General features: G+C 40.5%; 1 protein-coding gene and 1 long non-coding RNA gene across 2 annotated transcripts; one reads left to right on the top strand and one right to left on the bottom strand.

Annotated features, from left to right (window-relative positions):
* Positions 1–466: 466 nt before the first annotated feature.
* On the bottom strand, positions 467–10,791 carry LOC311273601. Its single transcript, XR_014624689.1, has 5 exons — positions 10,350–10,791; positions 7,003–7,181; positions 6,827–6,893; positions 4,378–6,677; positions 467–4,065 (listed from the first exon to the last, which is right to left on the bottom strand). It is a non-coding gene; the product is annotated as an uncharacterized lncRNA (long non-coding RNA).
* A 1,847-nt stretch (positions 10,792–12,638) lies between these two features.
* Positions 12,639–26,063, top strand: LOC311263765 (uncharacterized protein). Its single transcript, XM_084364061.1, has 8 exons — positions 12,639–13,376; positions 14,544–14,662; positions 14,949–15,057; positions 15,518–16,680; positions 20,025–20,511; positions 20,593–20,726; positions 20,904–21,009; positions 24,157–26,063. The coding sequence occupies exons 1-8, from the start codon at positions 13,109–13,111 to the stop codon at positions 25,209–25,211; spliced, it is 3,441 nt and encodes a 1,146-aa protein (XP_084220187.1). The 5' UTR covers positions 12,639–13,108; the 3' UTR covers positions 25,212–26,063.
* The last annotated feature ends 307 nt before the right edge of the window (positions 26,064–26,370 follow it).

Genomic DNA, 26,370 nt, shown 5'->3' with positions numbered 1-26,370 from the left:
AAATAAATAACTAATTTTGAGTAGATAAATTAGCCGACAATGGACATTTCCCTGGGTAGATGGATCTTTTCAGAGCAGGTAGGCTCAGATCAGTGAACAGATAACCTGAGAACTCTCAACCACAGTGAATGTGTCAGAATGGTACAATGAGATGTGAAGAGACGATAATATCACTGTAAAGTGAGAATTACTATTGGAATTAAAGGAAAGAATGCCATACAAAAATAAACAGTCATCCTATAGCGGACATGCCTCATTTGCAACTTAAGTTACCCCTGAAACTAAAAAATACAGTTGTCTGTGACTGCAGCACAACCAATGGTTGTCTTGGCTGCAGTCTTAATTAAAAGTCAAGCATTATTATAAAGGCTTGTACTTGAGCCGGAGACAGATAGACAAGCAATGAATCCTGCTAAAACTACGTATCCTGTTTCTGACAAAAAAAAGTCTGAAGAAGGGCTTTAGTTTGATCACTTTAATTTATTACCCGTTTTGTAAACTGACAGGAGCAAGAAAATATACATCTACATTTGACAGCATTAAAATCAATGTACATTTAGAATATGTACAGTGTCTTAAACAAGGTTTCAATTGTTCAAAGGTAGTAAACACACTTCAAACCTGTCTTTCATTAGAAATGAGGATTTACCAGAGCAATAACAACATATGAAAATGTTGAATATCAGTTTAAGTCGGACTTAAATGTGCTCCCTTCGTTACTCAACACAGCTGACTGCTAGGCTGTGCCCTAGGCCGCCATTACTTGTGGAACAGTGACACATTTTAAGTGCATTTACACGAAACATGAAGCGACACAAATGCAAACATTGTAATGCGTGAACAGATATGTGCAAGATGATAACTAAAGCCAAAATATATGCTCAAGTTAAGAATATATCAACGTAAGTTTTGTAGTGCTTTTTGAACACTTTAACCCTGTGTCTTGACTGCAGCAGTCACTTTGGTGCCGACCTCATGCCACCAGTGTTTATGCAACACAAACAGCTGCACAGATGCGAGTAAAAAACAAGTGAATAACACGTACGTTATGCTTGCGGTGTAGCAGTGCTTAAGTTTACATTCATTACCTTTTCTGGGCTTAAACACAGACTGCAAAGACATTCCAATGGTCAAAATCTTGAAAGTAGAACTTGTTTTATGTCCAATGTGAACGCATCCTCAATCATTATTTTTAAGGAGCAGCAGCATTATTAACCCTTTCTGCCTTTTTTGTATGAACAACAGAGAAAAGCAACATTAGACAGAAATATTTATATGAAACTTAAATTGTATAAATAGTTGAAATCAATGACCTTTTTACAGTTAAATGATACTCACAAATCAACCACTTTTATACATTTACTGTCTTTTCCAAATTCACACCGTTACTGCAGATTTTCACTAAATCCCATTTCCAAAATAGACGTTTCACGATTATAAAGGCTACTTGCGGTTTGTGTAAGATTAACCTTGGAGTTACAATATCTACAACTGCTTTCTACCCTGTGAAGAGCACAAAGTACCCTGAACTACATTGTTTTTAAAGATTAGTTTGACATTGTTGTCATTATGCTTATTTGTTTACTACCAAGTTACCATTTTAATAGCTGTGCACTAAATATCGAGTCCCAAGAATTGGTTTGTCTTAGCATACAGACTTGGGGCACAGTGAATCATCTACTCTGGCTCTGTTTAAAGCATCAAAATACAACTATGAGCAACTCTTCAATTCTTGAATCAAATAAGATCCAACATTATAAGTTATCTGCACAATCAAAAATCCTTCCTAATCTTAAAAAATTATATTTTTACAATATAAACAAAGCTTTACAGGTGCATCTTCCAGTATAACCTAAAACTATTCCTCATTAAAGAAGAGATACCATCCTCTGTATTTTAAGGACACATTGCATCAAATAAAAACCAAACATCCCTTTCTAAAACAAATATTCTAAAATGACATTATAGACTTTATATCTCTCAGAGATAGATAACGCTACCCTCCTCAGTGGAACACGATGTCATCTCATGTCCACCTCATTGGATTTTGTGTACATTTTTGACATGCTTTTTCAGGTGGCCTGACTGTGTGAAGTGCTTGGGGCAGTGTGGGCAGGCATGTGGTTTCTCCCCTGTGTGGATATACTTGTGCCTTTTCATGTTATTGAAGTCTAAAAATCCTTTCCCACAGTATGGACACCAGTGTCTCTTCTCCCCATTATGCCACCTCAAATGCACATTCAGGTCTACCCTCCTTGTGAATTTCTTTTCACAAAGGTTGCAATGGAATGGTTTCTCTCCAGTGTGGATACGTATGTGGGCTTCCACATCTAGCTTTGTGAAGCATCCCTTGTTGCAGATCTGACAGACAAAAGGTTTTATCCTGCTGTGCACCATCTGCAGGTGTTTCGTGAGGCCAAATCGGTAGACAAAGCCCTTCCCGCACTGCTGGCAGACATGGATCCTACCATTCCGGTGCACCCGGCCATGCCGTTTAAGACCCTTGGAGTCTGCAAAGCGCTTCCCACAGAGCGTGCATGAGAAAGGTCGCCGTCCTGTGTGGAGACTGACGTGGCTTTCCAGGGCAGCACTGCTGCTGAGGACGCGACCACACTCCCCACACTGGTTCTTGAGCAGACGCCTACCAATGACTGATAAAGGCTGTAACGGCGATACAACAGGTGGTGCTTTGATGGGTATGGGGTGGAGAGAAACACTGTGAGGGTAAACATGTATATTACCCTGGGATTTTGGAGATACCATCTCTTTCTTTACTGGTGAATTCACTGACCTCTTTCCACCTGCTGGGGGTGTTTTACTGGCCTGCAGTCTTGGAGGAGTCCACACAGCTTTAGCTCTACATCTTTTTACAGCCTTACAGCTAGCATGGTTCTCTGCTAACTGGCTTGTTGTAGCTCCACTCTGCAATTTTGACTGATTGGAATTTTTCATTTTGGCTATGGTTTTGGCTTTTGCTGCATTAGCCAACTTCTTCGCATTCACCACTCTTAAATTCTTTTTAAGAGTGGCCCCATCTTGAATTAATCTGGATTTCTTAATAGACGTAGATTCCCTAGTCTTTCTCGGACTGTTACCATCTTTAGACAATTTGGGCCACCTAACACTTGGGGAATCGGATTCATTCTTGGTGTTTTTGGTACTAGCACCATCTGCAGTTGCACTACAACTCCTAGGACTACAGGGACTAGATTCTGCTTTAATCTGTTTAGTGCTAGCATCATCTTTAGCGAAGGTGCACCTTCTACGGCAGAAAGAAGTTGATTCGCTGGTAGACATTTTAGGGGAAGAACAATTTTTACTTAAACCAGATATCCTCGGATTGACTGCTGTAGATTTAGTCCTTTTAGCAGTTACACCATCTCTACTAGAACTAGTCCTCTTAGATCTTAGAGAGGTGATTTTAGTATTAGGGCTAACACCAGTTACTGTATTTTTAGGGCTAGCACCACTTCTAGTTGAACTTGTCCTCCTTGTGAGTAAACCGTTTTTGGTCTTTTCAGGAGTAGCATTTTCTTTAGTTGAACTGGACCTCCTAGGACTAACAGAAGTGGATCGTTCATTTGTGGAAACTACACCATCTCTGTCTAAACCAGACCTCCTTGGACTCACAGGAGTTGCTTCACTGTTGGGCTTAGAGCTCCTAGGACTGGCAGATGTTTCACTAACAGATGGTTTAACACCATCTTTACATAGTCCAGATTTCTTACGACTCATGGGAGTAGGGTCAGTAGTTGTAGTAGTAGTAGTTTTTAGAGATGTAAAATCTGCAACTGCTCCTGGGTTTTTTGGGCTAAGGGAAATAGGTTCACTAGTTGTGTTTTTATCATTTAGACGATCATTCTCTAATCGGAGTTTCTTGGGGCTTACAGTGCAGTTCGCCGTTTCTGTGAGTGGTTCTGGATTTACATCAGTTCTTTTAGCTTGCAAGTGGGTTTTGATGTGACTTCGGAGCTGGGCCATGAGGGTAGTTTGCTGTAACCTGTTCTTGTCACTGATGCTGGTCTCTGCACGGGAAGCTTCGGCATCTACAGAGTCAGAGGAGGCCTTTAACAAAAAGGAAAATATATTAAGATAATGTACATGCAGAACAATCACAATACTCAGAATACAGAAATTCCACTTAAATATGAAAACTCTCATGCACATGATGACCATCAATAAAAACCAAACTCCATTTCAGCTTCAACAAACCTTAATTTGCATTCCTATCACAAAGGTGAGTATATATGGATTATTCTGTCTCTGGGTAGCCACTATAGGCTGTCTGAATGTGTAGTAACTAATGCAAATATTATTTTATCCCCGCACTGCAAACATACTGTTAAAGAGACGGAGAATAGTTTACTAATCCATTACCTCTTTGGGGTCTTGTGCAACAGGTGATACTGCCAGATGTGCCAGGAACTGGGCCTTACTCATCTGTGAATGGGGGTCAGATGTGTCCTTGGTTTTGGTGGAGGTCAGACCAACAAAGGCAGCTGATTGTTTCTCTCCTATTGGTTGGTCAATTGATAACTCACAATCTTCCAAATTAGAAGACGGTTCACCAGCTGTACCAGATGCAGCTAAAGGGTCAGTCATGCTGATGGCTATGGTAGGTGACTCCTCCAAAGTAATGCAGTTTTCAGAGGATATCTTTTCTTCGATATCAATTGGCTCTTCTGATATCCGAGTGTTACATACAGACATAGCAACAGAAGTTTCTTTTAAATTGGGACAGTTGTCAGTAGATAGCACAAGCGTCTCTGATGGTTGTGTTGATGTGACAAACGATAATGGTTTCTCTTGTGTGGTACCTTGTTTCAAAATGGACTGAGAGCCAGCTGATCCACTTGTAGGCAGTCTTGAAACAAAGACCGACTCTTTGGTTGATATTGGAAATGGGAGCCTTGATAATCTGACCACAGCAGGGAGTTTTTCCTTAGTTTGCAGGGTTGTCAAAGTTTTCAAGTTGTCAGATGTATTATCCCTCTTTTGCAACGAGATTGTGGTCACATCATTTAAAGCGGTTTGTGTATCCACAGAAACGCTCAACTCCTGCGTCGAAGAAATTAACTTTGACGTTGACATCATAACAGGAGCAGCGGATTTGGCTAAATCCTGCTGTGCTGTCAGAATCTGTGCCTGATGATTCCTTGATGCTGCTGCTGCCACCTGTCTTAGAATTGCAGTACTTATTTTTGGGGGTAGTAGAGTCCCTGAATACAGGCCTTGGGAGGTGCTGGTCGACTTTGTGACAACAGGAAGCAATTTGCTGGTTGTTACATGTATTGTTTTCTGAGTAGCAGAGGAAGAAGGTGTTCCAATAGGTAAGCCTGCAGCTGTAGAACCTTGGAGTTTACTTTTATTTTGTGCAGTAATAACTGTTGATATATCACCAGGACGCTGGTTTGGAGACTGCTCTGCAATTTTACGAGACATTGATGAGAATGCTGGTCTTGGCACGATAATTATTTTATGAGGTAATGCTTTACCCCGACAAGTGGTTGCTACTGATGTTATCAGAGAATGGGGATGGAGCTGCACAGTTGTTTGAGCTGCAGCAGTTGATGGGGGCAATGGAGATAGAGAGACTGCATTTTGTTTTGGTGTGACATCATTAATGTGGGCCTGAGCTTCACTGGTTTGAGGAGCACACTGGGTTTGGGCTGGTTCTGCTTTTCTTTGCAGAGGAGAGCTTGTATTATCTGTTGGTGACTGGTTCATGGCCTCAACTAATAGCAGTGCATCCTGAAGAGTTACAGATGTGTAGCATTCACTTGGCTGAACTGGTGGTGCTTGTGGTGACTCAGCTGGTGGAGTGTTAAGTGTTTCAACTGCAGAGGAAGCTTTAGTGGATGGAGCCTGAATTGTGCCCTCTTCCATGTCCATTGAAAGTTGCTGAGTTTCACATAATTTTTCCTTTTCAGAGGAACATCTTCTACTTGAGCACACTACTGAAACTGCCAGAGAACCAACCTTGCTGGTCTCAACATCTTCTAAAGAAGTGTCTGCTCTCTGCTGGTTTGATGGAGTGATAACTGATGAAGACGGGGATTTTTCCATTTGTAGCTCTGTTGGACTATCAGAAGACGATGACTGAAGTATTTCTTTCATTTGCTGTTGCACACGTTTTGCTTTCTTCGGTGGTCGTCCTCTTCTACGTCGTATCTGCAAGCCAGGCTGGGAACTAGCCTCAACGTCTGCCAGACTATTTTTTAACTGATCACATACTTCTCCATTGTTGAGTGGTATGGGTTGTGCCAACTGGTCCTGTGTAGATTGCACATCTGTATTTTGTTGCAGAGTAACATCACTTTGTTCATTCATTGACATTTCGCCCTCTCTTTGACTTTGTTGGGGGGCAACTGATGCCTGCAGATGCTCGGGTGTCATGAGTTCTCCCTGTTTACCAATTTCTGCCGTCTTCTGACTGACCTCAGACTCTTCTTCTAGGTCATCTTTTACTGCAGCGAGTGAAATGACTAATGAATGCTCTGGTTCAGAAGGCTGGTTCTGGGCTCCTTGTGAACCACTATATGTTACCAAAATAGGTAGTTCCATGGCCACTTGGGTCTCTTTGTGTATTTGAGGCAAGGATGTTTCTCTAGTTGAGCATACTGTGTTAATAAAAGGACCTTCATTTTCAATTCCACAAGGAGAGGCCCATGGTGAATCTAGGAAGATAAACAGATCACAGTGTAAATGTAAGAAGAAGTAAAAAGATGAGACTGGTGAGACGTAAACATTACCAAATTTTGTATGCTTGATTCAATCTTACAAAAGAACAAACTTTAATAAAAAAATAAAAAAATTAATTACCCACCTGCTTTATCTCTCAAGACTTGCCTGGACGCCACAGTGGACTCAACTTCCTCTTGCTTCAAGACAGACTGTACAGAAGAGTCATCATAAGGGTAATGTAGAGGGGTTACAAAACCTTAAATTTCAAGAGGACATAAATGGAAAAATACATTTGTTAGCTGCCAAATAAACACTCACCTCCTGTTTGACAAGTATAAATGCCATCTGAGAATTTCCCTCTCCATGGCTCTCATAATCGTGCTCCTGCAAAGCATAATGCACCTCCTCATAACCGCATTGTTGCCGTTGGTTTTGCAATGATGAGAGCCTCAATGGTTGGCATTGCTCTACCAGCATTGTGCGAAGAGGAACAAGGTCTGTAAACATAAACACACAAAAACAGGTGATATTTAAGCATCGTTACTTTTAAGTAAAGCCAGTGAGTTGAATGCATGGTTGCATTATAATTTTGTAATCAAAATATAAGTAAATCTGAGTGTCATCTGCATACAAATAGAGACTGAGGTTGTCTTTAACTCTTTGAATCGTAAGCTGATGTTTGTGAAGACAGATTCAGGAGTGAAAAAACAACCCAAAATGCAAGGTGTGTTTTTGGAAGACTTTATAAAACATACTGCGGACAAACAAAATCAATAGAGTAGACATATACCAACAGAGGGAAAAAGGATGGCTGCCGGCGATGCAAGCCAGTTTATGTGCATTCACGGTTCCAGATAGGGATGTCAGTTTCGGTTAATTTTGACACCGATTAAATATGAAGGACTACAAGTGTCGCGGAAAAAAGTAATAAAGCATTTAATTAATTGTACAATAAAAAAAGGCATTAATACTAGGGCCGGGACTCGATTAAAAAAAATAATCTGATTAATTAGAGGTTTTGTAATTAATTAATCGAAATTAATCGCATTTTTAATCGCATATAAGTATTTGACCTGAGAACAGTGAGAAGCATTTTTTTTCATATGGGTTTAAGTATACCATTGAATAATGACTATTACACGGCCTTACGAGTGAAATAAATAAATAATCACCCACAATGATACAGCAGCGACAAGGATTGCTCGGTAAAGTTTTAACTTTCACTTTCACTTTCAAGGCCGGCCTGAGAGAGGAGCTGGACAGCGTGCTGTGGTTGGTGTAACGCGTTGAAAGTCCAGCTGTCTTGCTTATGTTGCTATATGTTGCCAGGGCGGATCAGAGCGCCGTCCCTAGCTGCTCTCATGTATCCAGTCACAGACATGATCTGACGACTTTCAAGGCCGGCCTGAGAGAGCAGCTGGACAGCGGTGCTGTCTTGCTTATGTTGCTATTGCCAGGGCGCCAGTGTCGGCGGCTTTTTAACTTGTTAAATAATTGTGCTCCAGTATAATCAGTATGCCTGAAACTCATCCAGCGAGAAACGTTCCGCGGTGCAAAAATAAGTGCGATTAAAATGCGTTAATTTTTTTAACGCGTTAATTTTTGTGTAATTAATTAATCTTAATTAACACGTTAAAGTCCCGGCCCTAATTAATACATTAGCTTACAAATGTGTTTATCTATTTATAAATACACTAAAGTACAAAGTAATTAATTATTTGATATTTTAATGGGCAATAAAAAGAGGAATTATAATAGAATTTAAAAAATGCACTAAAGAATTCATAAATAAATAATGGAATTTAAAAATCAATTTCTTTCCTTTTCCTATTAGCTATTCGATTTACTTATTCATTTAGTTTCTCCTTTTAGCCTCTCCATTTAGCCTTTCCATGACACTTTGGTCCTTGAGCTGGTAAAATGAGATAAAACATTGCAAATTAGCCGATTTAACAAGCTCTCTGATTGGTTATTGTCATCTGCGAACGTATGACATGCCTGAACGTGCATTAGAAGTGAGCGCACAAGAGACTTCCACCAACTGAGCTGGCATACTTCCGGTTTAGCTTTGGCTAAAATAATTTAATTATGCGGCTCTGCTAGACTTTCCAAATGTTATTGGACTGAATGGCTCCAGTTATGACAGTTAAACAAGTAATTTTGCAGGGGTTGTGATGCTCAACAAAATGTATCCACCGTTTAACAGATACTTCTTTCACAATGGTGGCTTATGGGAACAAGTTTTTTTGGGCCGCAGTGCATACGTGACAATGTAATTACACGTTCTGTAAAACCGGTTTCCGATTTTGCAAGGATGTTTATTTTAAGCACTTAGTTATTTGATACCTGCTAATAAATACATTGCTATCTTGCTGCCGAGGGTTTAAATGTAATACAAAATGCACTACTACACTATTTTTGCAGTTATATGAACAAAAATGTTTAAGACCCATCGAATCTGAATTGAAGACATACTTTTTAATGCCTTTTATTAGAAAACCTTTATTGAAGACATTTTATGACTTTTTGAGGACCTGTGGCCACCCTTTTTATTCAAGGGATCTTGTTTATTGTAGTGAAAATGGTGATTTTGTTTTTTTGCATGCACTTTAGTACCATCTAGTGGTGCATACAGCTGCACCGAAGAGGAAGTGAGGTAAAATTTCAAGTGCACAACAACAGGAAGTTCCCCCATGGGTTCATAGAAGAAGCATCTCAGTGCAGCAATCAAAGTAATCCATCCATTAAAGTCCATCAAAGCGGCTTCATCTGTAAGTTATAAGGTATTTAAAGTTTGATTATATTGTCTTTGATGATGGCTGGGCTGTTGTCTGCCTCACATAGATGCTTTCATGTTTGCTAGTTATAGCATCAGAGCTTGTGTAAATTATGTTTACCGTATTTTCTAATTTTATTACATTCATTTACATACTTGAAAGCACCAGCTTACATTGATCTATGTCAGTGATCTTTTCTTTACTGATGTGTTAGATAAATTATCCAGTGCTTACATATTTACTGATTTGTTTGCATTTTTGGGTTCTCTCTTGTATTTCTACAATATTACACATTTTCCTCAAAGACTGTCTGTTCCTTGGAGGATGCAATGCTGGAGAACATCATTTTAGGCTAGCTGTCAAACTGAAAAATACATTGTCTGCTGAAGGCCTTGTTGCAAGTGTTAACGAGGACAGCATATTTATAAAGTTGTATACTAATTGGCAGTTAGTGTATAATGTAATATACGTACATAAGTCACCTCCTATTGAGTAGTCACTCATTATCCTATGATTTTAAATATCATTCTATCATATATTAAAAACACTGCTGATGAGTGCCTCACCTTAAGTGTATTAAACACCTCTGTGTCTTTGTTATCTCATTAATAACAGCCTGAATGTTGTTGAAACACTCAGTTAACAAACCTCTATCCTACAGTTAGCCAGGGCAGCATTGTATGGTTTCCCTCCCAATCTGGGTCCCACGCTCTACACTATGCTAAGCTAAGCTAATATCACTGGTACTTCAGTAACTTAAGAGCTGCTGTGTGGATCACATACACCACGACTACACTAATGATTTGGGCTAAATCATAAGACAGCAGTATCCGACATTAACACAGGATTAGTAAGCGTATGGTGCCTTAACTCTGCATCACAACTCACCACACTGAACAGCCGTGTCACGTTTCTCAGAGGTGTCTCTTCGCCCCGGAGGAGGCTCACTTTCTCTGATGTGAACAGTCGCTTGGTCTCTCGTCCTCTCAAACTGGCTGCACCTTGCTTTGAGCTCCTCGTTCTCCTTCTTCATTTTGGCTATTTCTGCCTTCAGCTCGTCGACCATAGTTTCGAAAAGTTTCGTGGTCTCTGCGACAGCACTCTTCAGCATGCTCTCCATGACAGAGGCGTACTTCGACTGAAAATCGTCCGCCGACATGTTTGGGATAGTTTACCGTCCGCCCGAATATAAACATGAATCCCGCTTGGACACTACATTCACAACAGCGTTATTAAATACATGTTGTTATGAGCTGGGTCAACATGGCTTCTTCCCGTAGAGAGACAGCCAGCCTGAGCCGCGGCCTCCGCTTTGTATGACGCACATCGATTTCTTCTTCTTGTTGTGCTTCACCTTCTTGTCAGCTACGAGCGTCATACCGCCACCTGCTGTACCGGAGCATGTACAACAGGACCCACTTTACTTCCGTCTATAAGAATAAAATATGAATTAATAAATGAATGAATGAATGAATGAATGCAAATTTATTTCAAACAAAAAGTTAAATTAGCGCGACAAATAAGCATAATAAAATGAAAAGCATGTTACAAAGTTTATTTCATTAACAAACATTGACATGCCCAAAAAGGAGTAGGAACTATATACAATTCAATATACTATATGTACAATTAATAAATCATATCACATATTATATAAACATATATTCACATACACACCCACAAATGCATATATACATGTGCTGAACACAACATGTACATATACCCACGCACACATCTATGTACATACATAGACTCAAACACATACAATTGTACATACATAGCTTATAATATAATATACATCATATATATACATTGACCAAATTTCTATATCTTTTTATATACAGCAAATTTATATTCATAACACATTCATATTTTATACACACAAACACATATGCATACGTCTGTGACAACACCTCCTGATTTTAAAGCCCTCCCTCATTCATCCGTGTACCTTTTTAAAATCATCTCCTTGTACCCTTTAGATACAATTTAAAAATGAAATAAAGATGAATATATTTTATTCAACAATGTGATGTGCACTGAGAAATCTATTATGCATCTGCATCCCTATTTCTTAGTATCCCTCCCTGGTGACATCTTTGATTCAGTTATGCTGATGTGAGTATAATATTTATTAAATCATTCATCATTTGATAATGATAGTAATTCCTTATTCTCAGATATTGTAGCTTACACTCCTCTTTGCCCCTATTCACAAATATTATTAGAGTGATGAACTGAGCTGTTTAATTGGCAATTACAACAGAATACCATATTCGCTTCAAACCACATTAATTCTCTTTTATTATTTTATTTGGCCATTTCTGTTAAGCTACTGAATTACAACACTTCCTTCAAAGCCCTTCTTTGCCTTTTATATTGCCTTACATTAGCTCCCAACATTTTGTATTGAAAGAATATTCTGGAAATGATGATTCTTGTCAACATTTTTTAAGTGCTTTCTTTAAGATTTTATTGCACTCCTCTTTTTAAATTTCTATTTGTTCCTCCCTAATTCCTTTGAATTGTTCACAAACATAATGAAAATATAATAACATTATTAATCCAAATCGTTATTATTAACCTTTTTATGTTTGTTTTTTGCATTTCTTTATCACTAATCTGCTTTAACTGCTGAAAACCCATCGTTCTAATCCTCCAGTATCTTACTCTAAATTTGGTTTGATTATTTCTATCAGCTCTTCAATCAACTCTCCATTTCCATCACTATTGCTATACCATGATGTACCCTGAGCACTAAAACTTACAAAAACCTCTTGCAGGGATTGTAAAATAATTTAATTCTGATACTGTCATCTATTCCCGAAACTTCTATTTACAATCATTTCCCAATTTGTTGCTTGACAAATATTGTACCATCTCCTCCACTCCACTATATCTCTGTGTATGGCATCAGCCTTTAATTACAAAACCTAATGCTGTCTTAAGCCAAGTTTCTTAAATACATGTAATTTCAAGTTTATTTCTGAGACCTTTATTAAATCATTTAAATCACTGGCCATTTACTATTAAATTCCCTGTGTTCCATAGTAATTATTTACCATTAATGTGCGTTACAGTCCACCATTCTTGCCCAGGAAGCCTGATTCTTCAGCAGGAACAGCTGAAGCGATGAAGATTGTCCCACCTCTCGACCCGTAGTTTAAATCTCGGAAGTGCGATTGTTTACGGAATCAGGAGGAAATGCGACAGCTCTACGGAAAACGATTTGTAACGTTAGCCTAAAGCTAAGTATTTTAATAGCGTTTGCAGTAAACATACACTGTACGCGTGTAAAATATGGCAATTTTACGTTTCCGATAATAGTTAATGACAGCGGTCGGAATCTGTGACGCTAACTCTATATCAAAACTAGTGCTGCAAGCTAGTTAGCTAACGTTGACATGTCAAGCTACCTATTGTTTGTTTAACATTAGGTTTGGCGTGATGGAGGTCACTACACGGTAAAAGTGAAACATCTTACACACATCTACAACCTGTTTAAACGTCGCCTGAACTACAAACTGAGTTTAAAGTGACCAAACGTTAGCTGTGCCCGACAAGTGCCTCTACATTAAGTGCCAGTCAAAAGTTGCCTTCTCTTCAGTTCACTGAGAAGAAAAGACTGTCCACGCGCTGTTGGCATAATGGCCGAGGCTATAGTAACGTTTCAGTCTCAGCTCTCCGGGGTCATGGAGACGGTCTTCAAAGCTGCCATGTACGAGATCACCCGGCTGGTGGAGGACAGCTTTTTGGAGGAGGTGACGCGGTGCAGGGAGCAGGTGGAGTCCCTGAAGAGAAGGCTGAAGTGGTCCGAGACACGACGGAAGGAAAGAGAGGGGGACAAACCGAGGGGGAGATGTTCAGACTGCGGCAGAGCCGGGCTGTCCAGTGAGGAAGAGCCCAGAGCCACAGGTGAGACTGTCATGTACTGTACATCCAGACAGGCTTAACACCAAATATTGATGCAGTCATAGGGTGACTTAATGCACAGCTGCTCTGTGTACACTTTATAATAACCATCATTGATGAATGTTCAATTTAGAGTCCATTAAACTTTAGTTATTTCACTGTTTATAAAGAATTAAACGCTTTATAAACCACATATTAAGTAATTGTCAAGGTTTATAAACATCAGTTGCAGTTTTTCTAATGGCATGTAAATAATATTTATAGATTAACTAGAGCCCACGCTTTGGGATGACAGCCGACCTGCCCTACAATCCCAAAGTGTCATTGTTTGGGGTGAGTTGGGTGTCAAAAATCAACTTTTCTTACAAAGAGGTCCTTAAAGTGAACCAAGTTGCTCTGCAACAGCTTTAAAACTTTCTCAATCGATATTTTTATATCAACAATGAACCGCTCTGCTAGCGGCAGCATGGATTCTGCTCAGTCGCTCTGATGCACTTCCATGACTCTGGAGTTGACACTGTCGTTGTGTGTTACACTGTGAGTGTCGCAAAAGACACTTTTAAATCTAATGTGAGCAGCCAGAGCATCTGGACTGAGACACATCTGTAGAAATCCAATTTGAATCACATTTAAAACCATCTCCAAAGTTTGTTTACATCCGATTTGCAAAAACTGCGTTTCATGTGTTTTTTTTGCTGACCCGACTTCTTAGAACCTGTCTCAATTTGTGGACATTTGGTCTGGCAGTCTTCCAGCGTCACTGTTTGGTTTCCCCGCTCTTACTTTCATCAGAAGCAGGCAGCTTTTCAGAGAAAACGCCCTGATGAACCAACTGTCCTCTACATGCCCAGCAATAAACTGGTGGGCACATTAAAGGATGAGTTAACCCAAAATCGAAATTTGTTTCATAATCTACTCACCCTCATGCCGATTTGGTCAGTTGGAGTCGGGTGAAGTTCTGCAGTCCACAAAACATGTCTGAAGCTTCACAGCAAAACAGCATGGCAACGTTCACCTAAACAACTGAAGTAGATGGGGACTTGTTTCACAATTTAAAAAAATAACTGAAAATATAAATAAAATGGCTCTATACAGCTTGTCTGGCATAATCCAAATTTCTGAAAGTCTCAACAAAGTAAAAGAAAAATGAATCCATATCTTCTGCTGCAGAGAGAAATCTTAAACAGGAGAGAGTGCTGCAAGACGAGATCAACAACTCCCAGGGCACTGATGGTGAGACATGCAGTCATGAAGCAGAAGAGGCCCCCAGTGCCATGAAGGCACCACAGGTAGCTGACAGTTTGTTACACTACTTAAGCTTCAATAATTAGGTTTAATTGTTAAAAATGTGTGTCAGCACAGTCAGTGGCAATTCAGTTGTACACTTCTCACGACTCAAGCAATCTCTGTGATATTTACAGTATTTTCTGTTTTCTTTTTTGTGTAACTTTTAAATGCTTTAGCATTCAATCAGACCAGCCTGTTGATGCAATGACAATCTTATGGTTTCCCCTGAGGTGAGTAAAGCTTAACTTCCTGTAATAATGGTGTCTTTCTGCATGTTTTGTCTGCCAGTCCCCAGGTGTGCAGGGTGAAAAGCTGGACAGACTGCTCAAGGAGGAAGCCCTGCGGATAACTCCAGAAACTACTGAGCCCCAAGAGAGATGGGGAGTCAATTTGGAAGGTCAGTGTCTTCATATAGATTCAGGAGAAAAGCATTTTTGAAGGGAATTTTAAGCAGATTAATATCCTTAATTTTTCAGTCACATATAAGTAGAGCCTGACTGATATATTGGTTGGCTGGTTGGCGAATATGTTGTCCGATTTATATGAAAACCTTTTTTTTTTTCTTTTTTTACAAATGAATGCAGAGAATAGATGTTTGGAAAATGTACAATTATTAAAATTCCCAGTGAAGTTCATTGTTTATGTAAAGTTAATGTTAAACCTTAAAGTAACTGTCACAAGTTTTTGATATCAGCATTGGCCCCGATAATCCAGTATCAGTTGGGCTCTTAAACCAGATGTTGCACATTATCGACCATATGAACATTCCACTTTTAGTATAGTAGATTTGTCATTGTAGTCCATGTAACCATGTATCCATCACTGTTAGAAAATCTTTTTCTCCTCTCATTGGTCAGAAACAGAATCGTCAGGTCAGCCGGGGCCCAGTAAACGTTACACTGACCAGAAGCTCCCAAAGTGCCACGTGAACTGGGAAGTTGGCTTTGACCAGAGACCAGAGTCGGGCCACGACGGACACTCGGGTGACCCATCTGAACCACTTTTCCAGAGCAGATATGCTATGGAAGACTTGGGTGGCTTTGACAAGACTGGCTATGGAGACGGCAATATGATAGACATGGGTAACTTGGATGGGTTACAAGGATCACCATCCCACTTGGGTGATGATCTGAGTTACATGGGGCACTACGAGGGCGACGTGGAAGCACCAGAAGGAGCTGAGCATCAAGCTTACCAAACAGGCGCTCCAAGGAGTAGAAGGGGTGCGGTGGGTGCAGCTGCAGGCTCACCCTCAAGGACTAACATCGACGTGGGTGGAGAGTTCAGTTGTTTATTGATCAATGAAGAAGGATACCTACAGGACCCGAATATCTTGTACCCTGAACATGTGTCTGGTGAGTCAGGCAGCAGGCTGAACCTTCGAGGGCAGAGCATTCGCACCGACCCACCTTTGGAAAGCACAGCGGATATGTATGGTCCAACAGCTGCATACAGTGATACTTTAAACCTGGGTGAGAGGTTGCAGCATCAGGCAGGAGGTAGAGGTGGGAGAAGACACACCTGTAACCAGTGCTCCATGTCCTTCTCTGATTCAGTCTCACTAAAGGCTCATAAACAGACACACAAAGGCACCGGACAAGTGCCACCGTACTCCTGCACCCAGTGCGGAAAGACATTCGCTCAAGCCTGTAACCTAAAAGTCCACCAGAGGATTCACTCGGGGCAGGGGCTCCACCTCTGCAGCCACTGCGGTAAAGGTTTCCCTTCCTTCTCTGACCTAAAATCACACAAGTGTGGCCAGACAGGGGACAAACCTTACTGCTGCTCAGTATGCGGGAACAAGTTCAGCCGTCTCTGGAATCTGAAGTTGCACCGGAGAATTCACACACAGGAAAAACCTCATCGGTGCACCATGTGTGATAAGAGCTTCACACGAGCGGACATATTGAAGGTTCACCAGCGCACCCACACAGGGGAGCGACCATACTGCTGCACCGTGTGTGGCCTCAGCTTCAAACGCCTCGATCATCTGAAATCACATCAACGCAAACACATGACAGATCTATAAAGCTAGGCTTGGGAGAGAGCCTCAGAGCATTTAAGGTTGTTTGTTGTATTAGATGATATAAAAATGTATGCTTTTATTTATGAGCCATTTATCAGCCATTCAAATCATGATTATTTTCGTTCTACTCTTCAGTTCAAAGTACTTTGTTATTTTCAAGAGCTTTTTTGTAGTATGAAAAACATGGGACAAAGATAACATACATGCTTCATGTGTTTGATAAAGTATGTCCCATCTGTTGCCTTTTTTTTTTTTTGCTGCATATTTTGTGACTGAAAAATGACCTTGAGTAAAATTGAAGAAAGGCAGGGTAACACTATTGTTGTGAGGATTTCATTTCACATTCAAAATAAGACTTCAAATGGTGTCTGCAATTTTTTTCTCTAAATTAAACATTGAAGCCAAAGCTGTGAGTTTCAATCCTTGATTATCACAAGCTGTTCCTGCATTTCTATTTATTAATCAATGAACTGACTACTTACAAAACGCAAAATTACGTAATAGTCGTTGGACCTGCGAAAAACAACGTTCTCCTGAAGGTATAAGGACCCAACCTTTATTTTCCAATAAACTGTATGGCAGTACACAGTATGGCAGTGTATTTTCACAAGTATATTTTCATAGCAATTGTCCGTTTTTAAATTAAAGCCTACAATTAAATTCAAGTGAATCCCACGTGGCAAAAGGAGAATGGGATGGAAAAATGCCTTTGTTATAGCCAGCCAAGCAACCACTGGCACAACTATAGTTTATTGCATGAAGCTTGATTTGTTATGTTGAGTAATATGTTTGATTTAAACAGTGTTCAGTAGTTTGACTTGTTTGCCAAAGGGCAGGTTATATCATAGGGGGAGCATAAGCTTGAAGAGAGGGACGAGATGAATTGCACCTAGTGAGAAGAGAGGCATAGAGGCCCGGTCAGTGTGGAGGAGTATGACAGTAGAGACGCATCAAGAGAATCATGATCAAAAGTTATGTAAGTGTCAAGAGAAATCTATGTAGGGTTCTTTAAAAAAAGGACCCGAGGCATTCCAGTGTGCATTCAGCACTGGGAAGTTTAACTTAAAGCAACATGTCACTTTTTTTATACCTTAAAATAACAGCTTCAAAATCATGTTGACGGTACAGTGTCTTGTAATAGGGCGAACGGTGTCTCTGTCTCAGCCACTCTGCCGCCTCGCAATACTATGTTCCTGCAGTAGCGGAGGCTGCACTTTCAGGACCCTAGTTGACCCTAGTTCAGTTCTGAAGGTTTATTCCACCCAAATATTACATTGATTCATTATTTATATGAAGTGGGTAACAGCTCTACTTACTACCTGAATGGTCGTCCTTCTGTCCTCAGTTGTTTGTCAAATAAAACTTTATTCACTTTCAGTGCTCACACTTATTTGTTGTCTATCTTGCTCTCGTCTACGTGCGTACGTATGTCTTGCCCTCTATCTCCGCGGTTGTCAAATTCGGTAGGTGGCGCTGTGGCGAAAATCTAGGGTCCTAGAAATGCGGTCCTGAGTGCAGCCTCCTCTACTGCAGCTATACCCCACCCGCCCCCCATCACTTGTTTCTGCACTATGTAACTTCAGTGAGGGTAGGATCACAGCGTGACACACATGTTTACTTCAACATACAAGTCTTCAACACATAACATTGTTATGATGTAATGAGTTTTGTTTGTAGTTAGCACCTACATTACATCTGACAAATAGTTACAGACCTGGGATTTGTATCTACAACAGTGGCGCCAAATCACACAAAATGCCAATTTCTACATAATGCTGCTTTAAGTGAACTACACTTAATCTAACTATACCTAATTTTTTTTTTAGTAATGAACTTAACATGTGCAGTTTTCTACATACAAAAAACATACTTAGTATGCTAATGGTGTAACATTAGTGCTATTAAAGACACACTGAAATGCAATTACTTGACTGTACTATTTTGAGACACCATTAACAAGCAGTTGAAAAAATTTTACTTATTAATGTAGTTTGTAAAAGTACATTATTGTGTTAAGTGCGCTTGAAATCAATTACAAATTCAAAATTCAAACAAGTCTTTTCCACACATTTTTATTGAACTACAAATATATTTCTTATATGTTAGACATTGTATAGTTATTTAAAAACGGGTCTCAGTATACTTGAAGAAAAAAGTAAATTTATTTTAAAAGTTCAGCATTGGTACAAAAATATGTACACAACAAGTATACGTAAGTGCACCATAATGGTGTCTCAAAATAGTACAGTCAGTTGTACTAAAGTGTATTTACTGTATGTCTTTAGTAGCACTAATGACATATCATTAGCATACTAGGTACATTGTTAGTACATTGAAAATAGCACAGTTTTAGTACATGAGTCATGCGATCATTAAGGGTACAAAGTTTTTACATGGGGTTTCTCTTTCAAAAGAGGTTTGACCAGAAACAATCCTTTTCTTTTGAAGGATGGAAGGTGGTCACAGTGCTGACTGTACACTGCTCCTAAATAGTTAGCATATATAGGCCAAAAGTATGCATTTATCTATTTATTGCTGTTAGGCAAAGCACAATTAACAAAAAAAGTATATTCTCAGGCACTAAATTGCCTCATCTACAATGTCTCTGTCGACCACTGGCAATTGTTACTTACAAACTACTAAATGTAGTACTTGGTGAGGGAATCTGAGGGAAATAATCAAGTGAAAAGTTTATATATTGCTAAGCTATTATCAAAATATTAAGCCTCTAGCTTTTATATGGAAGTATCACTCTCACTTTCAATAGAGCATTGTAGGAGAGAGCGGTCGTGTAGGACCAGTGTGTGTAGTTCAATAGCTAAAACGTGCCCTTATTTGAAACAATAAGCTTCAGTGAGCAGCGGCCGCTTGGCGCAACCTTTGGGTTTCACTTTATAAAAACGCGTTTTGTTATTATTCACAGTTTTCCGGTGAGGCCACCGTACTACGTTGAGAATGACGTCACGAGCAAAAACAAGGAGCACAAGCGATTGTTTGGAGGCTAGCATGGTTTAATGATTAGTGCACATGCGTTTGCTCACATAAACCGTCGCTATTAGAGTAATAGATAAACCCAAGTGTAAATAGAGCAACACGTTAGGCTCGACTATGGTTTATGTCATTTGTTATTGTGTACGCTTTGCTAACGGTGTGACGCCGTTTACGTTACTTAGCATACGAATGCTAACGTCAAGCTAAGGAGTCACGTTAGCTGGCTAGCTGACATGAAGCTTACTCGTGTTATTAAATAGGCCGAAGAGTATCGTAAGTCCAGCCATTTAACATTCAGAATCCAATGAATATTGGCCTGTTTCTCCTTACATTAATTATCCACAACAATAAGTAGACGTAAAGTCGAATATAGACTGCCTTGCGATAATGGTGAACAATCTAAACAACCTGTGGTAGCATTTTCAAGAAAGAAAACAACACCTTCCCCCTCGTTTGTATTTTCTCTCTCTCTCACACACGTACGTTGTTACTACACAATTATTAGACACTGGACCCCGACACAGTGCATCATGTCGGACCTGGACACCCTCATTGTCACCTTCCAGACCCAGCTCTCGGATGTGATGGAGACTGTGGTGAAGACGGCCATGTATGAGGTCACCAGGCTGGTGGAGGACGGCTTCTTGGAGGAGGTGAAGCGCAGGAACCAGGAGGTGGAGACCCTGAGGATTCAGCTGCAGTGGGCTGAGAGTAAATTAAGTGACCAAGAGGGGAAGGAGGGAGGGAAGACTGGGAAGTGTGTCGAATGTGCCAAGGATGATGTGGAGCTGTCTTGTGACACTGCAGGACAGAGCCCCAAAGAACATCAGGATGGTAAGAAGGAACAGAGAGATATTCAATCAGGTATATAAACACCATATTCTCTTATGCATCTTCAATACTCCTTATTTTCAGACATTTTGAGGGACTGCGGTGTGAAAAAAGAGGGTGACTCTGTGGAAAAGTGGACGAGTACCCGACAGGAAGTCGTACCAGAGATGGCACAGGTAGCGGACAATCCTACAGCCACTCACAGCCCTGAAACACAGGTGGGTCTCAAGACCATCTCAGAGCAGAAGTACTCCGTCACTGGTGCTACAACAGTGTTGTTCTGAAAGGGTTTATGAGTATCTGGTCTGAAAGGAAAATTTGGCACAGAGCATTCAACTAACAAATCAAAATGAAAACACTTTCTTAGAAGTCCCTTTGTTCTCTGTGCTGTTCAGGTACCAGAAGAAGACGTGTTAACAGCGGTGGATATTAAGAAAGAAGATATGAATAAGCCGTCATGTTCCTCTGTGCATTTGGGACTGTGGAGCAGTAGCCCGGATGGTGAGTATTACGCTGTGTCACCTACGGCCTTTGTCTTATAGAGGAACCTGGGGACAGATTTCCTCTGTCATGGTTTGTGATGGGCTATCACAACTGTTAATTTACCGATCCAAATTGTAAAAAGTCAGACCTCACATGTTACCTTGCTCTGATGTGTTGTGCGTCTATTCAGTAGCGTCCAGTCTACAGGTCCGTCCAGCAGTGCACCAGGCTCACAAAGTTTACATCAAACTGTCAAACTAGGTAGCGCTGATCAGTGCGGGTGTAACGGTACATGTATTCAACCCTAACCCTAACGGTATGGACGTCATAGTCCACAGCACACAGTCATATGATGAGAATTTGCGATGACAAGATGAGAGCGTATGTCAGTGGGTGAGGGAATAACTGTTCTGATCTAAACTCCAATTCAGTAAGTGGCAGCAATGTGTCAAAAAGCTGTTTTCCAACTGTCATTAAACAACAACAGCAGAAGAAGAAGACATGATAAATCAAGACGAAGAAGAAGACACCGTGATGCGCTATGGCTAAATCACAGAGACCTGCCCTCTGCTTTCAAACCATCTGTGTGGGAACGTTTCAGAGAGCGAGTGGTGGATCAGATGAGGAAGGTGTGTTGGGTGTTGTCCGACAGTTGTGAGGGGGAACACGTCGAACACGCCAACATATCTTAGACAGCAGCACCCAGATGTGTTGATCACTGGAGCGAGGCAAAAAATAAGTAAATAAAACACCAGTCCAGCAACGTATCCCCGCTCTTTTTAAGCTGGATATGGATATGAGAGCAGACAGGACCAAAGACATTAATGTAGTAATTAGCCTTTACAACACGTTTACTTTTGTTTTTTTTGTTTTTTTTTTCATTTTTATCAGCCCTTCATAAAAGGATGATTTATGTGAGAGTGTGTTTTCACTGTTTACTATTTAATGCAGGACCAAGCAAGGTGAAGCAGCTTTGAGTTTCTTTGCTCCCACCTGTAGAATAACCTTCCTGAACACCTGTAGTCTGCTAAAACTGTCAGCTCATTAAAATCAGGGCTTAAAACAAAAATCTTTACTGTGGCTTTACAATAAGTTAGATACATAGCCTCTTTATAATCTTTAACTATTAATTTGCTAACGTTTGCTTGTTTTATTTTATTTTTAAATGCAATTAAAAAAAATTCTAATGTCTTAACTAGGTGGAACAAACTGTAACTGCACTACTGTCAGTTTAAGATATATGAAAAGAAACCTAGTCTCCTGCATCTTGGATTCCTTTTTACTTTTTTGCCAATGTACTAAACTCGTACTGAACCATGACTTCTGTGTACTGTTACACCCCTTGCAACAATAAGTGATATTAAGTCATAGCTGATAAGTAATTGACCTACTGTCTGTGTTGGGGCTATATGTCTTCTTAAAGCAACATTATGAAACTTTTTTACCTTAAATAACAGCTTCAAAATCACTTTGATGGTACAGTGTGTTGTAATGGGGATACAGATATTATATATAAATTACAGCCGCTAAATGGAACCGATAATACAAAGCCAAATGCTGCAGTTGACTTAACAAGTGCAACATTTACACATGGTATATGGTGGTATGCACCTTTAAAGTTGGTCCGCCAGCTGCCAATAAACGCAGAGAAGAACAACAACAACGTAGACATAGAGCTGCTGCACCTGTGTAGAGCCATGCAACATGGACAAGAGCCACACTTGTCGTCACTGGTGTGGGCGTTGTTTTTCAAGTTCAGAAGTGTTTCAGAGAGGAAAAAGAGTTTAACAATAAATACAATAAATCTTTTCGGAGCTTTGAATAATAAATCATGAGGGTTGGGCTGATGAATGATGCCATCGTCCATTGCAGATGGCTGACACCAGAGCACAGTTAAAGTGGCGTGTCCCCTCAGAGTTGCTGTAGGGCAAGAGTTGTTGTTTGTGATATGTGGAGAGAGTAAATTAAAAGAAGTATGTTGCCTCTCAGCACACAAACTTCACGTCTCCATGTCCCATTTATTATTTTCTCATTAAACCAGCTCAGTTAGGTGAACCCAAGACACCGTTTTTATACACAGTTTTTTTAACTTAGCCTCCTTGGCTAGTCTGCCAACGTTGTTTTATGCATATGAGGCTGAACAAAGCTAAGTTACAGACGAGGATGCTTTTAAACCTGGTGGAGTGATGTATGTCAGGGGTAATGGGAGATAGTGTCCTCTGCAGGGTGAGACAGTTGGAGATTCATTTCAGAACAACGGTGGGCACAGCGGCGGCTACAGTGGCGAGCTAATACACAACTGCTGCCTTACTACAACACTGAGGGGACACACTGCCTCAAATTCGGAAACATCACGTCCATCACGATGTGTCACTGTAGACATCATCATATTCCAATTTGGCAGACATTGCGCAGCCCTATAAATCATTCATCTTTGCCCACTACGTCTTAGCCTTTTTACCCTCAGGGGTGCATTATCTGTATCGGCTGAAAAAATCCATATCGTGCATCCCTAGTGGGGAATTTTGTGGCCAAATTGCACAAAAAGCCTTGAATGCAGCACATAGGCTGTTTATTACTTCCTGCACTGTAATGTCTGTAGTCAGAGTAAACAGGCAAGCTATAACCATGGTAACAACTCTGTAACAGGGTAAAACAGACTCAGTGCTTCCGCTAATATTATCTGCATCGGGCCCAAGTCGGGTTCCGAAGTGAAAAAAACAGAATGCCTGTCGTGTTTGGACCGGGCTCGATTACCACTCTCCCAGACTTGGTCGGGTTTGGACAGAAAAATGCCAAACTGTGCCTGATCTCCCGCTCGCTGCTCTGTTGCATTACAACCAACTTTGTGCATTTCATATTACCGCTGTACAAAACTTCCCTTGTGCTCTGCATGAAGTTTTAATAATTTCCCCAGTAGCTCGAAGACCTTGGAATTCATTTACCACTCTGGCTTTTAGATAGAAAGGTTAATACCTTCTCATGCAGGCGGTTTTTCAAATTATAGTTATAAAATGACTTCAGTAACATTTTGTTTTCAGTCTACAATACTGAGCTGGGAGCATTATCTGTGGGAGCAACCAACTTGCTCTTTTGGTTAATGTCTGCCAATAGAAGAGGCATTTGAAGTCATTTATATAACTTTTGTTTTCTTTCATTTTCCAGACGGAGCAGGACCTGAATCACACAGTGCTACTGAGAATATTGAGGCGCAGCCAAAAGAGACTCAAGAGATCAGCGAGGAACTATTGAGGAACGTCATTAAGCAAGACACACAGGTCTCTACTGCGTATGTCTTTCCTGAGGAGCAGGAGGAAACACAAATGGCTACAGATCCGTCTTTAAAGGTGGATGTTCTTGTTGCTCCAGGTAGAGATCAGATTTCCCCCTCAGTGTCCCCCACGGTAAGACCGCAAAACAGTGATGCGTTAGGTGTGACTATCAAGCAGGAGGTTATCGATGATTCTGATGTGGAAAGCGAGTGTAAGGAAAAGAGAACAACAAAGTCTGGGATGGCATCTTTCCCGTGTTCAGTTAGACACCATAGGGTGAGTTCAGTACTACACAAACAAAACCACTTTTCCCATAAAGCCACTGTGCAAGAGGTCATGAAGCTGCACTCCAAAGTGGGTGCAGGTCTCAGATTGCAAGCTGCTATACAGCACCTGCACCGACCGATGAAAAGGCCCCCCCACACACTCTCGAACAACTCCGCCGCAACTCTGTCTGTAGCCCACTCTCAGATTGTGAACGTAAATCCCCTCAACAGAACCCCCTCTACATCTAAAGCCGCGGCTCCTCCTTCACTCTCAGTCCAGCGAGGTCACCTGAGTGACAAGCAGGCAGCAGCACATAACCGAACTGGTGCCCCGTGGGTCAGCATCAAAACCCAACTTCAGTCTGCAAACTCCCATCACACCAACCCCTTACCCCACCCAGACTCTCTCCCTCACACTGGCCCCAGACACCTCCTGCGCTGTGGCCAGTGTGGGAAGTGCTTTCCGCACCCCAGCAACCTAAAGGCCCACTTGCAGACTCACACAGGCGAGCGACCTTTCTGCTGCTCCCTCTGTGGTCGCAGCTTCACCAAGCTGAGCAACCTAAAGGCCCACCGGCGGGTCCACACCGGAGAGAGACCGTACTGTTGTTTGGCTTGTGGCAAACGCTTCACCCAGAAGTGTAACCTGAAACGCCACCAGAGGATTCACCTGGACGTATGATGGTGGACAGCCAATGAAAAAAAAGAGTTCGGTGTGTGTGTTTCCTTTAGATTAAGATGCTGTGTACTACAGTTGCTGTGATGCATTGCAAAAAATGCTTCCTGTGTCTCTTGAAGTGATTGTCCTAAATTCTTCTGTGCATTCCAGAGAGGTTGATCTACTTTACAAAGATGTTGTAGTGTTATTATAGGACACAAAGCAGTGTGTTGTGAAATGTATCACACACAGAGAGAAGGTCAAGTGTGATCAATAAATAACTATTTATTCTGTGAATACTCAAATTCTTCCATTATATCAGTAGCACCATGCCTGGGAACACAAAAGCAACTACTTTGTATTTGATCAAGGACCAGGGCTGCTATTTATCAATCTGCTCAATGTGATATTTTGGGTAGATAAAAGTAGTTTACACACTTTATTGACCAAATTATTTACAGCTTTACTGGCTGAGCTCCAGATGTGTCTAAAGTTGGTGAAGAATAGATCTTAGATAGCTGCAACATAGAAACAGGTGAGCACACACTTGGTATTAAGTGTTTATCATCGGTCATGACTTACAATAAGTAGCTGCAACATAGAAACAGGTGAGCACACACCTGGTAGTATGAGTTTATCATTGGTCATGACTTACAATCAGTCAGTGGAAGCATTATAATTCAGAAAAGTGCAGTTTTTAGCCTGTTATTTGTTTTCAGTTACAAGCATTTCATAGGACATGACTATTTCTGTTTTTTATTTATTTATTTTTGTTTGGTTGTTTTTTGTTTTGTTGTTTCCATTTCCAATTCATATTATTTTATACCTATTTATGTATTTATATATTAGAAATCTATTTTTAATTTGACCTGTTATTTGCTGCTATTTTTTAAGGATTTAAAAACATTAAATTGACTGTTTGAAAAGTAAAGATTGATGATTTTTTTTAAGAGTCAAAGTGAAACCACCAATTTTACTCGTTCAAGTGTGTTTACAGGTGAAAGAAGTTGTAGAAAGCCTTTTGTGGCTCCAGAGGAAGCTGCATGTAATCTGATAAATAGTCTCTCGTGATGTCACTCAGTGGCTGAGTTTCATTGTGGGTAATGTAGGCAGCAGGTTTTTACCTGCATTTACATGGACCCTAATATTCCACTAGTGATAAGAATAATTGCCTAACCAGAAT

Source organism: Pagrus pagrus (genome assembly GCF_965226575.1).
Source record: "Pagrus pagrus genome assembly, chromosome: 2".
NCBI classification, from domain to species: domain Eukaryota; kingdom Metazoa; phylum Chordata; class Actinopteri; order Spariformes; family Sparidae; genus Pagrus; species Pagrus pagrus.
This window is presented reverse-complemented; position numbering and strand designations above follow the sequence as displayed.

Coding starts and splice junctions, on each gene's coding strand:
- LOC311263765 (XM_084364061.1), top strand. CDS start 13,109: ATGGCCGAGGCTATAGTAACGTTTCAGTCTCAGCTCTCCGGGGTCATG. Junction 16,681..20,024: donor ATCAACGCAAACACATGACA/GATCTATAAAGC, acceptor TTATCCACAACA/ATAAGTAGACGTAAAGTCGA. Junction 20,727..20,903: donor CTCACAGCCCTGAAACACAG/GTGGGTCTCAAG, acceptor TGTGCTGTTCAG/GTACCAGAAGAAGACGTGTT.